The sequence below is a fragment of the Petaurus breviceps genome, unplaced genomic scaffold, assembly GCF_028583685.1.
Source record: "Petaurus breviceps papuanus isolate PSGF00001 unplaced genomic scaffold, PetGlider_PUasm1.0 77, whole genome shotgun sequence".
In the NCBI taxonomy this organism is placed as follows: Eukaryota; Metazoa; Chordata; class Mammalia; order Diprotodontia; family Petauridae; genus Petaurus; species Petaurus breviceps.
Genome location: NW_027186492.1, coordinates 12,404,262 through 12,421,551, shown reverse-complemented (window position 1 = coordinate 12,421,551; position 17,290 = coordinate 12,404,262). Strand labels below are relative to the sequence as shown.

The window sequence follows — 17,290 nt, the reverse complement described above, 5'->3', positions numbered from 1 at the left end:
TGGCCCTGGAGTGAGGAGGACCCAAGTACAAATCCAGCCTCAGACACTTGGCACTTACTAGCTGTGTGACCCTGGGCATGTCATTTAACCCCAGCTGCCTCCTCCCCCCTATAAAAGGCTTTTATTGTAATTTGGCCAAAAGGCAGTGAGGGCTTTGACTAGGACTGTGGCTATGCGAGTAGAGAGAAGGAAAGAGATTAGAGAGACGTTGTAGGAATAGAATTACTAAGACTTGCCAGCTTATTAGTTATGGGGGAAGAGGGCATTGATGCTCATAGCCCTAAAGTCAGTGACTGAGGCCCCTTCCCCGGATGCACAAAGTCAAGTATCCTTTAGGAGACTGAAGTTTCAAGATAGCCTTTATTTACCCAATAAGGAGGCTTTTCTGTCTTCCTAAAGGCTTAAACCTGGGCTTGCACTACCAGGATACACGGTCGAGACCACCCTGGAAACAGGCAGAGTGCCAGTTCTTGGGAACCTCTGGTGTCCAGCTATCCCTTCTTAGCTATATGAGTTGGGACTCTTGGTCTGCTCTAGTAGTACTGTCTAGTTTTCTGATCTTGCCCCCATCTTCTAAACATTCATACAACCATAAGATCACATCAGTTTGTGCATCCAGTGCCTAGGCATCACATAGCCTGCTAAGTGGTCTTTTTGAAGTCTTTATCCTTTAAGTACTTCCTTAAACACTGCAGCACCAAGATGGCTTCTATTTGGAAGATTAGTTTTATATGCTATTATAGACTACTTGCCCTGCCAGAGAGCCAGCTTAACAGTAACTAAGAGACAAGAAGCCTTGCCTTAAATTGTTGATAGCTCCCCTGATAGGCACTCCCCTTTCTGATAGGTTCAGTCCCCTCCCATTCACCTTTGTTATAGGCCTGTGGATAAGATCTTAGAACAGGCCTTTGCCTGTGCTTGCTACCCTGGAATATGAGTGAGGAACAATGGCAGGATCAGGAAGCAACAACCACAACACTGTAGATGAGGTCACTTGATGCAGATTCTGTGATCTTCTCTCTAGGATGCTCCTAGTGCCTCACAAGGCAAGCAGCCACTACCTCTCATTACTGCAGCTGTTCACCCAGCTGGTGTGTTGCATTCATCAGACCTTTATAGGTTAGAGTCTGTTTGACATGCTGCTATTACTGCCAGAGTCCTACAGATTTTGAATGCATTGGTCCTGTGATTTCTGACAGAGGTACATCTTAGAGATAAAACATGAATTCTTCACTTGGGGTCTGTGAACTTTGTACTTGTTTTATTATTTGGAAACATGTAACCAATATAATTGGTTTCCTTTGTAGTTCTGTGTATTTTATTTTGTACATTTAAGAACATTATGCTGAAAAAGAGGTCCTTAGGCGTCACCCAACTGTACAAAAAAAAAGTCAAAACGTGGACTGAGAATATATGGACTGTCTGCAAAGAACCTGTCACTAACCTCACAATGACCCTTTAATGTTCACTTAATGCACTTCCATGAATGCAGCACAGCCTACAATTTCCTGAGGATACACAAATACAGGGAAGCAAGAACAGACACACAGGGAAAGCTAACCAAGTAAGCAAACACCCAGAATTATACAATGTAGCTGCCTTTTTCACAAAAAGGTCTCTCCCAGTTCTCTTACTCATCTTCCCTCATTTCTCCCTTTTCATCTCTGACCTCTACTACTGTATTTTAATGGACCAGTGTAAACATTAGCTCAGGCATTCTGGTTCTCCTAGCCTGTGACCCTAGGCAATTATTTAATCTTTCAGCCACAGATTTCTCGTATGTAAAATGGTGATATTAGATTTCACAGGGTTGTTGTGAAGCTCAAACTAGTTAATACACACACACATACACACACACACACACACACACACACACACACATATATATGAAGAGCTTTGTAAATTTTAAAATACTATATGATGTGAGTTATAATACTATTATTATTATTTTTTTAATATGCTGCCTATGTTTAGCCTCAGAATGGAAAGGCTAATGCTCTCTTTCTGGTTGTTGCCAGCAACTGCTGCCTTATTGCCTGCTTCCCTGATTGTGATGATAATGGTTAGGATTCCGAGGGGAAGGTGGTAGCAGCATCATAGCCATAGGAAATGGTATGTACAGGGTGGTGGTATGTGGTAAAAGAGCTTAGGAAATTAATAGGCGATGACGAACAATCCAGTGTGACTGGAGTCTTAGATTACTGTGAAATAAGGCTATAAAGATTGAGAGAATGGTACCAGATTTTAAAGAACTTTAAGTGCCAGACTAAGAAATGGAGACCTAATTGAACAGAGAACAGGGAGTAATTGAAGGTTTAAAAGAGGAATGATAAGGCTAGATTTTCCCATAAGAAAGAGTAGTCTGTCAATGTAAAAAGATGGATTAGGGTGGGGGTTGGGGTAAGAAGATTGGCTGAGAATCTGTTACAACAGGTCAGGCTGTGGAAGTGAGGGTCTGTACTGTAAGGATGGTGGTCTGACAGAGAAGAGTACAGTTATCCCTTCCACATTGCAATTTTCTCCATTGATGTTTCAATATATTGTGGGTTGGCATAAAAAATTAAATGGGAATTTTGGGTGAACTTTGCAGAAGCTGCAGATGACACACAAATCCCAGCAGTCAACACAAAAAAGTTTAGAAACTCAGCCTATGACCAAATACTCAACCTAAATTTTACAATAAGGCACTGTAAAAACCCCTTAAGAGAAAAAGAAAAAAAAATCACACTTCTTCTGTGGTATGAGAGGAGAGTCAAAAAATTTTACAGATTCTCCAGATTGCATGGGGTGCCATGCCCCTACCACTGCCTCCTTCCCTACCCACCCCCAACCCCCATCGTACAGAAGGCATAACTGTAAATAAAAAATCCTCATAAGATTGTCATGAGGATCTTTTTATTTCTTTCTTTTGATTTTTCTGAGTCTTCTTGTTCCTTCAAATAGTCTTTTACCCTACATGTCCTCATTAGTCACTTCATTTTTTGTTCTTTTCTTCATTAGATACAGCTGATTTTTCTAAAGAATGTCATATTCTAGCCCTACTTTTTACATATTTATCACAGTGATACTGGCACTGAAGCCTTCTTCTATGACAAAAGACAACCCTTCCTCCTGTCTCATCTCTCACATTTTTTTAGAGTCCTTAGACTAATTTTTTCTTTGATCCATTACTTCCATTTGTCTCAGCTAATTCACTCCAAATATCAAAACTATACTTATTAAGTAATGTTTTTAAAATAAAGATTCCCCTCGGTCCCCTAGGAAAATCTGAGTGTCTGCTTTTATAGCAAAAGTTTCCCACATTTTTCATAGTATTTAAAAAGTAATTGCTTTTTATTAAAGAAAAGAAATTTTATTTTTTACTTCAAGTCAAACTTTGATATTCCTTATGTTAGTTATTTCTGAGATAGTTAAACCAGAAAAAGAAAATGGTCCTAGATGATTATTTCTTGGAAAAATATCTTAGAAGACCTGGCTTTCTTTGAGGCTCACCCCATACTCCATTTCCTTTAGGAAACCTTTCCTGATCGATAGTGAGTAGTCTCTCTCTTCTCAAAATTGATCCTAATGGATCAAATGTAAAACCCCCTGTTTAAGCTTTGAAAGGCCATCACAACCTTGCCCCAAACTATCTTTCCAGCATTATAATTGCTCCCTATCTTATACTTTGCTATTTAGCTATTGTATACATTACACTGAATCCTTTCTCCATGTTTCACTCCTTGACCCATATATAAGCCTGGAATGCAATCCCTCCTTATCTCTGCCTCATAGAACCAGCTTCTTTCTTCTCTTCAAGACACAGATCAAGCACCATGAAGGCTTCTTCTACATGAAACTTGTCTTGATTCCTTCTGCCGCTAGTGTCTTCTTTCACAGTTTGTGACTTATTATTTTGTGTTTATCTGTACTTTCTTTATATTTGTTCTGAATGTCCTTCTATATTTATTTGTTCTCTTACCTGTCAGAATGTAAATTTTGAGACTTGGGATTGTTTCATTCTATATATTTATATATCCAATAGTGCCGAGCACAGTGCTTGGCATATAGTAGATATTGAATAAATATTTGTTGGCTGATTGAAATTAGCATGTATCTTAAATCAATTTACATGATGCATTTTCCCAGTAGATTATACCTTGAGGGCAGAGTCAGTTTTTTTTTTCATTTTATATTTCTTCTTATATTTCTTTTAAGCATCTTCTCCACTCCCATTTAACACAGTGCCTTGCACATAGTTGGTATTTCATCAATATTTGTTGAATTGGGAAACCTCACAATTTGTTATTTAGATGCTTAAATCTCACTATAGGACTTTGAGGGCATATAATATAGTGGAAGGAGCACTAGATTTGACTCTAGAAAACCTGGATTTATGGTCTAGCTCTTCTACCTGTTAGCTAATAATGCTCTTGTGAGAGACAAGATATTGCTGAATCCCAGTTATCTCAATTGTGAAACAAATGAAGATAGAAATACTCACTAGGCACTTCCTACATGCCAGGTACTATGCTGAGTGCTGGGGATACAGATACAAAAGGGAGATAGCCCCTGCCTTTAAGGACATATAGGGCAGTGGTGGCCAGGGGAGGGTATTTGGGTCTACGATGTCACTGGGTTAGTGATAATGACAAGAAGGTCCTTTCCAGAGGCAATGGTAATATTGATTTGATGAGAGTTCTCAGAGAAAGAAGTGGAAAGGAGGCAAGGTAGCACATGGGGCAAGGTGGCACTCAGGGAGTTTGGCGGCTGAGCTGGTTTCTGACATGATCACTGGAGGTCCAGCTCAGATGGTGGAACAGCAGCTGCATCAAGATGGAAATGACCAGGGGAAAGATGAGGCTGCAGGCTCCCAAGGCACACAGAGATGATGATAATATTGAATTAGAGGATAATCCAAGTCAAACATGTGGTAAATTGTAAAGCACTATATAAAGATGAGATTCTTTAAAAATGGTTTCTTTCACTGTGATTGGTCCCACAGTGATTTTTTTTAGTCTCAAAATAAGCTTCTTCATGATGTCCTAGAGATGATTGAAGCCTATGTGTCTTACACTTTCCTCTTCTCCTTGTGCTTGATGATGATGATAGCCAGTGTTTATGTAGCACTTTAAGATTTGCAAATAACCTTATAGATATTATTTCATTTTGGTAGGTGCTGTTATTCCTATTTTACAGGTATTTTTATATTAATGAGAAAACTGGGATAGACAGAGGTTAAATAACTCATCCAATTAGTAAGAGCCTGAGACTAAATTTGAACTCAAGTCTTACCTGACTTCACATCAGGCCATCTATCTACTATACCACCTAGTAATTCAGGTGCATCAGTCCATTCACTGTTTCTCCCACAGGACTCTCTATCTTCTCATTCCATGCATTTGTACTGGCAGTCTTTCCCCTGTGCCTGGAATGCTTTCCCTTTGTACCTCTTAATCCCTAACTTCTCTGGTTTCTTTCAAGACACCATTTAAATCCCACTTTCTTTAGCAGGCCTTTCTGAGTTCCTCCTCCAGCTATTTCCCTCTATGATTACCGTCCATTTACACTGTATGTAGCTTGACTGTTCTTAGTTATCTGTACATTGTCTCCCTTATTAGAATGTGAGCTCCTTGAGAGCAGCAGGGTCTATGTTTTTACCTTTATTTGTATCCTTGCTCTACTTAATCATTGTGAGTGGCACATAGGACGTGCTGAATAAATGCTTGATGACTTGACTTTAAGTACTACTCCCTAAGAGGGGAGGCAAGTCTTCCTTAAAGTAGCTTGTTTTCCTGTACTCTACTGGAATGTTATTGTTAGTTGTGTAAATTAAGAGACTTTATCTTTGTATAATGTTTCCTATGATGCTACAGATTGCCATAAAAATCTAAGCATTTTGGTACCCTCTCTGCTAATAATAATTTTCAAAAAAAAATGTAATAGACTTCTAAATGATTTTCCTTAGGAACATCTTTCTGTTTTCCCTGTGTTACAGTTCCCAACTGAGTCTTAAGGCAGTCCAGAGAATATTTAACTATGGCAATGAATGAGGAATTCACTATAGAGCCAGCATTTAATTAAATCAGTGGGTTACTTAATAATGCATTTTGTCATCTGGCAATTAAATATTTAAGTGATATTTGAAACATTGATTAAAATCTCCTGCTAGCACATCTCAAAAAATCAATGTATCCAAAACTAAAATTGTCTTGTTTCCTCCTAAACCAACGACTCCTGAATTTTCCATTTCTGTTAATAGTACCATCACCCTTCTTGTCTTCTAAGTTCTAAGCTCCAGGGTCATCTCTAACCCCTTCTGACTCACCACATGAGTTCATTTAATTACAAAGTCCTGTGGATTCTTTTGAAACCTCTCTCAAATCTGTCCCCTCCTTTCCATTCCTAACTTAATAGGCAGACAGGACTGAGAAAGCTTAGAGGAATTAACAATTAACATGTCTCTAGGGCTATTTTTCTCAAATATCAGTTATCCCAAGAAAATCTTTGGCAAGTAAACAACTATAGTCAATCCATGTTTCATTTCTCTGCCTGATGTATTGATCTTCTTTGTTTTTAGTAAAGAAGGAGTCAATGTATTTCAGGAACTAGACATGAAGAAGTCAAAGCTGAGACTGAATTGTGAAAGTTTAGGTGCTTGGCTTATTTTCTTTCCCCAGGGTTACTCATGAGAAGGATGAATGTTTTCTTATGTATAGGGGAAAAACAACATTTACTAGGTAACTATCGTGTACAAAGCACTGTGGTAGGATGTAGGAGTACAAAACTTAAATAAAGCATAGTCCCCCTGCCCTCAAGGAGTTTACAATCTCTACAGGGAGGGTGAGACACAAATAACTACAATACAAAGCAGAATGTGATATGAAAAGTGAAGGATTTAGTCAAAATACTATGAAGAATTTGAGGAAGGAGAGATGACTTTTAGTTGTAGAGATCAAAAGAAGGTAATTGGTTGGCACCTGTTGAGTTGGACCTTGAAGGAAGGGAGGGATTTCATCAAGTAGAGATAATTTGGGGCTGAAAACTTCTAAGAATACTTGACCAACTTACCTGTAAAATAACTTAAGTGTGGATCTAGTATGTCTGATATTGAGTATCCTGCTGAGCTCAATATAATGGGTTAGCTGTAAAGTTCATCCCCAAGTAACTAAATGAATAGACCTGTTGGATGGGATTATTTCCTGTTGTCCATTTAAATGTTGAAGAATGTCTACCAGATACAAAAGATTTTATTTTTATATAATTAATGCTAAGCTGTTCTTTCTGACAATATAGAGCCAAGAGGTTCAGCTAACTGCTTTTGTAAATCTGTTCCTACTTAGAGATAATAAAACTATTTCATCCTATTTGCTATAGCTGGAAGTTATATCCAGTTCATCTAAACACTGGACCAAGTTATTAAATTTTTTTTAAAGTGGAACTATAGCATATCTCTGCTTTATACCCTTTAGGATTGGAATTTAATTTTTTCAGAAGATTCTACCCACTCTGATTTTAGCACTGTTATTAGTATATATTCAGAGATATAGAAAGGCAGAATAGATTTTTTAAAACTGTTCTTAGAGAAAGACCTGGGTTCAAGTTTAACCTCAAGTATATACTAACTGTTACCATGGGCAAATTACTTAACTCATAGTGCCCAGTCAATTAGAGATATTTTTCAGGATAGTTGCCAATTTACATAGAAGAGTTTTCTCACCTTTTTTTTTTTTTTGCTTTTTGGAGGACAGTTGGGGTTAAGTGACTTGCCCAAGGTCACACAGCTAGTTTTTGTGTTAAGTGTCTGAGGCTGGATTTGAACTCAGGTCCTCCTGACTCCAAGGCCCGTGCTCTATTTACTGTGCTACCTAGCTGCCCTGGTTTTCTCACTTTTTGTTTAGTTGTTTCAGTTTTGTCTGACTCTCTGTGACACCATTAGGAGTTTTCATGGCAAAGAAACTGGAGTAGTTTGCTGTTTCCTTCTCCAGTTCATTTTACAGATGAAGAACTTTCAGCAAACAGGGTTAAATGACTTGCCCACGGTCACACAGCTAGGAAGTTTCTAAGGCCAGATTTGAACTCAGGAAGATGAGTCTTCCTGACTTCACACCTGGTACACTGTCCATTGTGCCACCTAGATGTTTTCTCCTCACTACCTGTTTTTTCCTCATACCAATGAAATCAAAGGTCTGGACAAAAAAAAAAATAATGTAGACTTTGAGGAAGTATGGATATTGATTTTTTTAAATACTGAATAAAATATTAGAGAAGAAACTACAGTGAAATACAAAAAAACCCACCCCAAAACATACACTGTACCAGGTTGAATTTATGTTAGAAATGCTGAGATGGCTCTATATTAAGAAAACTATAAACATAATAGACCATCTTACTAACAAAAACCATAAAAATGATATATTTTATAGGTAGATAAAAATGATTTTAACAAAATGCAGTGCCCATTTACATTTTTTTGAAAGAAAAACATTAAAAAGCATAGAAATAAATGGACCTCTCCTAAATATGGCGAATGGTACATATCTAAAATCAGGATCTTGCATTATCTGTAATTGAGAAATTTTTTTAAGAAGACTAATAAAATAGACATATCTTTTGATAATTTGATGAAATAGGAGATCAAATTGCCAAAATAAAAGATATAAAAGGAAAATCCACAATAGATGAAGACGAAATAAAGGAAAATATTAGAAACTATTATTCCTAAATAGATGTCTCCAAATCCTGATAACTTAAATGAAATGGATTAATTTATATAAAAACATGAAATGTTCAGAGTATCATAGCAAGAAATAGAAAATTTAGATAATCCAGTCTCAGAAAAAGAACTTGAACAAACCATGAATGGCCTTCCCAAGGGGAAAAATGAACTAGACCAATTTTACAAGTGAATTCTAACAAAAAATGGCTTCAATTTTATTTTCAAATAGAAGGAAATATAGCATCCTACCAAATTTCTTCTATGATACAAATATGATCCAGACACCTAGACCAAGGAGAGATAATTGAGAGAAAGAAACTATAGGCCAATATCTCTAATGAAAATAAAGTATTAGCAAAGTGGTTACAGCAATATATTAAAGAAATTATATACTATTACCGCTATTTCTACTATCAGCTTTTACTGTGAATTCAGTTAGTTCAATATAAATTAAACTATAAATTTAACAGATCATATTAATATTTTTAAAATACCAAAAATTACATGATTATTTTAATAGTTACAGAAGAAAGCTTTTGAGAAAACATAACATCCTTTCATGTTAAAAACACTAGAATGGAAAGATGGACCTTTTGTTAGTATTGTACACAGTATAAGAGTTATCCCTGTTTGTTTGCAGACAGATCAGGGGTGAAACAAGGTTCACTTTCACCCTTATGTGATATAGTTTTGGATATGATAGCAATATTAATGATAAGAAAATAAATTAAGGGAATTAACATAAAGAAGAAATAAAGGCATCTTTAGTTTTGCAATTGATATGATGATTTACTTAACTCTAGAGAATAAACTAAATAGAAAAAATTAAAAACTTCAGCAAAATATAAGGATAAGAATAAACCCACGAAAATCATTGGTCTTTTTTTTATGTTATCAACAAAACGCAGAAGAAAGAAATAGAAAAAGAAATTCTACTTAAAATAACTGTAGAATTTTTAAAACATCTAGGATTCTACCTATCAAGATACACATGAGAATTATGGATATAATTATAAAACATTATAGAAATAAAGGAACATTTAAATAATTATAGAGGAATACATACAAGAATTATGAATAAATTAGAAGCAGTTTTTACAGAAATAAAGTAATAGAGATGAATCAATTGCTCATCATTAACTGTAAATATAATAAAAATGATAATGCTACCTAAGTCATAGTATAGATTCAATGCGTGCCAATCAAACTACCAAAAGAGTGTTTTAGAAGACTAGACAAAGTAATAATAAATTTCATCTGGAAAAACAAAAGATAAAAAATCTCAGGAAAATCTTGAAAAATCAATTAGGAATATAAAGGAGATTTGGCAGTACCAGATAGATCTCAAACTACATTACAAAGCAGCAATCATCAAAACTATTTGGTACTGATTTTAAAAATGTAAAAGTTGATCAGTGGCAAAGAATAGGTAAATAAGATTCAAAAACAATTGAATTTAGTAGCATAGTATTCAGTAGATCCAAGAACTCCATCTGCTGAGGTAAGGACTTTAATTGACAAAAACAGCTGGGAAAATTGGAGAAAAAGGCTGAGAGAAATTAGATTTAGACCAACACTTTATACTGTGTACCGTAATAAGTTCCAAATGAATATAAAATAAATATAAAAATCATATCATAAACTAATTAGAAGAGGAAGGAAAGAGATACCTTTCATAACTATGAGTAGAGAAATTTCTTGATTAATGTAGTAGGGGTAAAAGATGACCATAAAAAATAAAATCAGTTTTGATTATGAAATTGAAAAGATTTTGCACACACAAAATCATTAGAGTTAAAAGGCAAAGAGATAAAAGGAAAATATTTATAACATATTTCTCTTTTAAAAGTCTACTATCTGAAATATATGGGGACTTGATATAAATATATGTATACACACACACATATTCATGAGAGTGCCAGTCCTCATTAAATAAAAAAGGTAATGGAAATGAAAAGTTTTTGATACAAGAAATGCAACCTATCAACAGCAATATGAAAAAGTGCTCTAAATTGCTAATAGTAGAATACAAATTAAAACAATTCTGAGGTTTCAACCCACACCTATCAGATTGGTTGACAAAAAAAGAAAATGATAATTGTTAGAGGGGCTATAAGAGAACCAGAAACGCTAACTTAGCTGATGAAACTATGAATTGATTCAACCATTCTGGAAGGTAATTTCAAAGTATATATTCTTTGAACCAATGATAGTACTACTAGGCCTATACTTATGCCCCCAAAGAGATCAAAGAAAAAGGGCCCAATGCCCAAAGATATTTATAGCAGCAGTTATGTTGTGACAAAGAAGTAGAAGCAAATTGAGTACCCATCAAAAGGGAAATGGTTGAACAAATTATGGTATATGAATATAATGGAATATTGTTGTGCTTATAAGAAATGAGGAAAGGAACAGATTCGATAATACCTGGGAAGACATATGAATTATTGCACAGTGAAATGAGGAAAACCAGGAGAACAATTTACATAATGAACACAACAATGCAAAACATTAAATTTTAGAAACCAAAACAACTTTAAAAGACAAGAACCCTGATCAGTGCAATGACCCATCAGGACTTCAGAAAACGAATGGGGAAATATCTCTTTGCAGAAGAGGCCACAGATGGAGAATGAAGCAAACATTTTCAGACATGGCCATTCACTGAATCTGTTTTTCTTGACTATATAGATTTTTATTACAAGGGAGGGCTTTGGATTTTGGGGAGAAGGTTTGTGTTGGGGAAAGTGAATGGGTGGTGACAGTGATTTGAAAAAAAGAAAAGAAAGAAAAAGTATAAATGAAACATTAAAAAATACAAAGAAGAGAACAGAAGGCATTTCAGAAGGAGAATGAACAAACAGGGCAGTTTTGTTATCATGATAAATTTAATATATATCACAATAATATTCTGTAACATTCACATACCATCGTTTTTTTCAGGCATTTTTTAGGAATTATAGTGCCCAATTTCTTCCTATTTATTTATGCAATTTGCTCAAAAGAAAGATGAAATAAAATTTTGAGAGTACATTGAATCATCTCATAGACCTATAAATTGGGGGAATACAATTTCCGTTTTTGAAGTCTTCCTACATTTTGATCCAGTCTTGATTAATAAAACTAATTAATTAAGGAAAACATTTTGACAAAAATTGGAGCCCATGACTTTATATACAAGCTAAACAATTCTGATGGCAAGGATTTTTTTTTATCACTTTTTTATCACCATTTCCAGCTGATGGGTTATATTTTAGAATAGATGGAATTATTGTATGTTTAAATGAAATAGGCAGGGCCCTAGACTCTATCAAATGCAGAGAGATCATTATAGGATTTTGTAGTTGAGTGAACTAATTCATTATCATAAATGGAGGTTTATGCTTCTCTAATTCTTCCCACTCAAGTTAGTGTTTCCAGGTTTGGAAAAACCATCCCATTAGCGTTCCCAAATTTGCATGTATTATTTTACTTATGACTTGAGCCAATGCTGCTAAATATTTGAACATATTAAGTGTTTGGGTGATTTCAGCTGAATTATCTTCTTGATAATTTTACCGGGATTATTGGGGTAGGGTAACAGGGAGAGCATTCTGGCAAACTTTTACAAACCAAGAGGTAGAATGGTCAGTTTTTTGATTATCTAGACACAGGACCCCATAATATAAATTACACTGACTTAAAATGTAATCATCTAAACTGTCTAGCACAGTGCTAAGCACATAGTAGATACTTAGGAAATATTTGTTGATAGTGTAGTTGAATCTATTAGATAGAGTCAATAACCTTAGCATAGATTCAGAATTCTTTAAGGACTCCAAGTGCCATAGTCAGTCAATACTGATTTCTATCCATGGTCCTACTTACTATACCATGCCTTATTTGTATGAGTTCTTGTTTGTTAGAACAAGAGAGAATAGGAAGGTGATTTTTTTTTTACATTTCACTTTTCATTACTAAAAGGGCTACAGTAGGATCATAAAATGTCAGAGTTAAAAGGGAACTTGGAGATCGTCAGTTCCAACTCCCTCATTTCATAGATGAGAAAACTGAAATACAAAGGGATTAAGCTCAAAGTCACATACACCTAATATATGGTAGTATCAGACCTGGGAAGCAGATGCCATTCTAATCTCAGAAATGCAGTGACTTTACTCTGTTGACTGTCTCCAGTTCATCCTGTGTATATTTTGTCTGTGCAAAGCTGTTTGCATGTTGTGAGCTTCTCAAGAGCTGATGTAGACTCTTGGCTGCCTTTATATTCCTAGTGTTTAGCATAGGGCCTGGTACATATGAAGTACTTTGTGTCCGACTCTATGCCATGGCATCTTTGCAGAGATACTGGAGTGGTTTGCCATTTTCTTCTTCAGTATGTCCCCATTTTACAGATGAACTGAGGCAAATAGGATTTAAGTGACTTGCCCAGGTTCCACAGCTACTAAGGGTCTGAGGTTGGATTTGTACTCAGGTTCTCCTAACTTGGTACTCTATTCATGACAACACCCAGCTGCCCTTTGTAGGTACTTAATAAGTGTTTATTAACTTAAAATAGCTAGACAGGCCTAGTAGGCAACTCTTCTTTCTCAAGGAGTCCATTGACCATCTACTAGTGTTGAGCACAACTCCACCCTTCCCTCTCCCAACTGATTCGTGGGCAGGAATTTCAGCACAACTACACCCTTCCCTCCCTGAATTGATCCATGAGCAGGAATTTCAGCCTAGGGTAAAATCCCTGCTCCATTCTTCCCCGTCCCCTGATCCCCTCCCCCACCAGATATTCCCCATCTCTGCCCATTCTAGGTTCCCTGTCCCTCAGCCTAGGGTAAACTTCCCGGCTCAGGAAATTCAAATATACACTGACCAATTACTGATTGTAGTTTCAGCTTAGGTAACCTGACTATTGGAATCTCTTTTAAAACCGGCACATTGTCCATGCCAACTCACTGTCTGATCTGGGTATGTGACCCCAGCAGTCCCACGGCAATAAAATCCACTTCCAAATTTTACTCTCAGGGATCTTCTGTCTCGCTCCTTTCGGCTCAACACTAGTAGCAATGAGATAAATTTACTGTTTTTTTTCTTAACCTTTTGTTGCTAATGTTAAGAAGTTTTCATTTTTTACTTAGCAAGCATATATCTATCTTTGTATTGTAAGCAGAAGTGACATACAAATGAATTGGAAGACCTCCAACAAGAAAGAAAGCAAAGGCCTTATCTTATGATTGGCTGCCAAGTAGCTTTCATTTATATATGCACAATTACTATGCCTACCCTCAAATGGAATACTTTGGCCTCCAGTTTTCATTTTAAATGTCTCTTTCACAGATTAAGCAATTCATGGGATAGTCTGGACCTAAGTTGATTTGAATTCAAGTAGCTTCAGGGCTTATTTCTCTTTTAAATTCAAATAGAGAGATGCATCTATGAACCTTTTAAGTGCATTTATTAATATGTGGTGGCTTTTTTCCTCCCCCAGGTGACGTTCCATTGCATCTTAATATAAGAGAGGCATCAGATTCAGGGCAACCTATTGTGTTTTCACAACCTCAAAGTAATGAGGTAAGTTATGTAAATTGTAAAAGTTTACCTTTTTTTCTTTCTACTTATAATTGGAGGAAGTTTGTTTTTTTAGTGTTGAAGAACACAATTGGGGGGCCTGGATTGCTTTCACAGAAGAATGAATCTAACATGTCAGTGACTTAGAAGCAACTTGATGTGAGAGAAAGAAAGCATAAATGGGCTCCTAATCATGATGAGTTTTACTCTTGCCTCTGCCATCAACCGTTTAACCTTAAACAAGTCACTTGCTTAATCTCTGGCCCTTGGTTCCTTTATCTACAAAGTGAAGAGATCAGACTAGATACCAGGGAGTCTCTCCAGCTCCAAAATGTGACTTTTGTCTTGGGAGGTGGTCATTCCAGCAATTGCTCTAAGCAAACTCATACCAAAGGGCCCAATCAAGAGCAAATAAGCCCCCTCCAAAAAGTTGCAATTCATCAGACACAGCCAGTTTCCAGCTTAATAATATCTTTGACTGTCAAACATCATTTAGTTTCAATCTTTTTTTGTATGTGGAGTATGGGCTGCTTGATAGGGGCGGATTTAATGTTCTCCTTACTTTTGGTGACTTTGAAAATGGTAAGCTTGGTGTGAGAAATTTTACAAATGAGTAGCATCAGGATTTCTAATGCATTGACCTTATATGATTTTGAAGAAAAGTAAAGAAGCAAAGTATAATAGTGCCTCACTTATTCAGCATTTTTGAGGAATGTAAATTTCACACAGATGGATTTTCCAGATAACTGAAGGTTATTTTTTTAAGTACAAAAATGTTTATTTTAACCTGATGGTTAAATCTTAATCTGATGGAATTCTTTCCCATACATATTGTGTGCTCCTATGACTTCTTAAACAATGTGTATGAAACCCAATGTAACCTTTTCTTGAGTCTCAAGGTTACCATTATGAATGTCAATTATTATACCACTCTGTAATACAGAAATTCCCTTGAGGGCCATTGACACAAGTAAGGCTGGTTGTTCATATACTAAATGGCCTCTTGTGTCTTCTTTTTAAAGACTTTTAGACTTTTTCTGAAACTCAAATCATCAGCTGCCATTCTCGATGCTATTTGTACACATGACTCTAGCAGCCACTTTTCTTATCTAATTTGCTGCTTTTAATAAATGGTAGAATAGGAAACCAACACCATTAAGCTTGATAGAATCATGTGTAAAATAACTAAATAGATGCTGAGTGAAGTCTCCAGAAGCTCCGCTCTAAGTAAGACATGAGCTTGGTGTCATCATCTGCTTTAGCTGCTTTACGGTCCCTACACATAATTCTGATTTATAGCAGTTATTTTGAGATGGTTACAGTCCCTGGAATCTATTATGTTTAGTATGGTAGGGTGGGAGGGGGAGGAAGTTGTTATATGTTGTCTTCTCCATAAGTATATAGATGTCTGCTTTGTAATAGATATTAAAAAAAATACTTCTCAGCATCTTCTAGTAATCTTTAGGAAAAACATTTTCCTTCATAATTAAATATTCCCAAACCAAATACAGACATACCTTGGTTTAAGCAGTAGATGTGATTCTAAAAACCTGTATATAAATTAATTTTTTCCTAAATCATGTAATATATTTTAAATACCTTCAGGGAACCATCTATTCAGAGAAAATCTATGTTGAAGCCTTTTGATAAGTGAATAATTATTCCCTAACTTTTCTGTTTTACAAATTTGTATTTATTGTATATTGAGCTTTGTTATTAGGGGTTGTCTTTCGTACCCTCTCTAATCCTCATAAACGAGATGCATTTGTACAGTCGTGCTTTTTTTTTTTTGGCTTGACTTGCCAAGGGCATGGCAACTTGGTTCAATGACTGTAACTATGTAACAGGATGGAGGGGAAAAGGGACCCACTACCAGGGAATAATATAACTTAAAAATCAAGTCATAAGATTGATGGAATCAGTAGTAAAATGACAGGCTGTTGCATATTCAAATTTGATTTAATTGCATTGTAACTTATTATTCTTATATATTATACATATGTAATATATATTCTTATATAATAACATATATATAACTTATATATACATTATAATAATGTAATTATTCCTTTTAACTATAGTTAAAATCTCTTCTTCTAACAGTACTCAATAACTATTGATGTGTCTATAGCTGTTCATGGGATTAAAATAAAAGTCAGAGACTGAAAAAAAAAGGGGGGTGGCTAGGTGGCACAGTGAATAGAGCACCAGCCCTGGAGTCAGAAGGATCTGAGTTCAAATCCAGCCTCAGACACTTAAAATGTACTAGCCGTGTGACCTTGGGCAAGTCACTTAACCCCAATTGCCCTGCCTTCCCCCCTCCAAAAAGAAAAAAAAACTTAAAGCAGTAAAAAAAAAAGGGGGGGTGGCCAAGTGGCACAGTGAGTAAGAGCACCGGCCCCAGAGTCAGGATGACCTGGGATCGAATCCGGGCTCAGATACTTAGCACCACACCCAGAAATAACTGGCTGTGTAACCTTGAGCAAGTTGCTTAACCCCAATTGCTTTAAAAAAAATTTTTTTCCCCTTTATAACTGTTATAATTTTATTTAACAACTTAGTAAAAGCAGAGATTTATGGTTTTTAACATGGTATAAGGAAACCAAAATTAATTAAGGCTTTGGGTAGGTAGAGTGACTTGTCCTGTATTGTATAGCTAATAAATACTGAAACTGGGACTCAAACCTAGATCTTTTCCCTCTAAGTTAAGTGTTTGACACCAGAGGTGTCAGACACATAATCTGTGGCAGGAGTGCCACCCAAATGAGATTAAAATGTAATTGAGAAATATTTAATAAAATTTTAAAAATACAGTAGAACACAGGTAATAGCAATTTGTGGTTTTCTAAGTCAATATGCAGCCCTCATGTATGGCTTAGTGACTTCTATTTCTACTTGATTTTGACGCCATTGCTTTATGTAACATCAGTCTGGGGCAACTAGGTGGCATAGTAGATAAAACACAAGCCCTGCAGTCAGGAGGACCTGAGTTCAGGTCCACCTCAGATACTTACTAGCTGTGTGACCCTGGGCAAG

At 35.9% G+C, this 17,290-nt stretch overlaps 1 protein-coding gene across 2 annotated transcripts in view; it reads left to right on the top strand.

Moving 5' to 3' along the window:
• Positions 1-17,290, top strand: part of NUBPL (NUBP iron-sulfur cluster assembly factor, mitochondrial) — a 340,914-nt gene that overhangs the window by 309,747 nt on the left and 13,877 nt on the right. For both annotated transcript variants that reach the window (XM_069105984.1, XM_069105985.1), the window contains one exon: positions 14,175-14,257. In XM_069105984.1, coding sequence (XP_068962085.1) covers positions 14,175-14,257 — 83 coding nt within the window. The remainder of the gene's footprint in view (positions 1-14,174; positions 14,258-17,290) is intronic.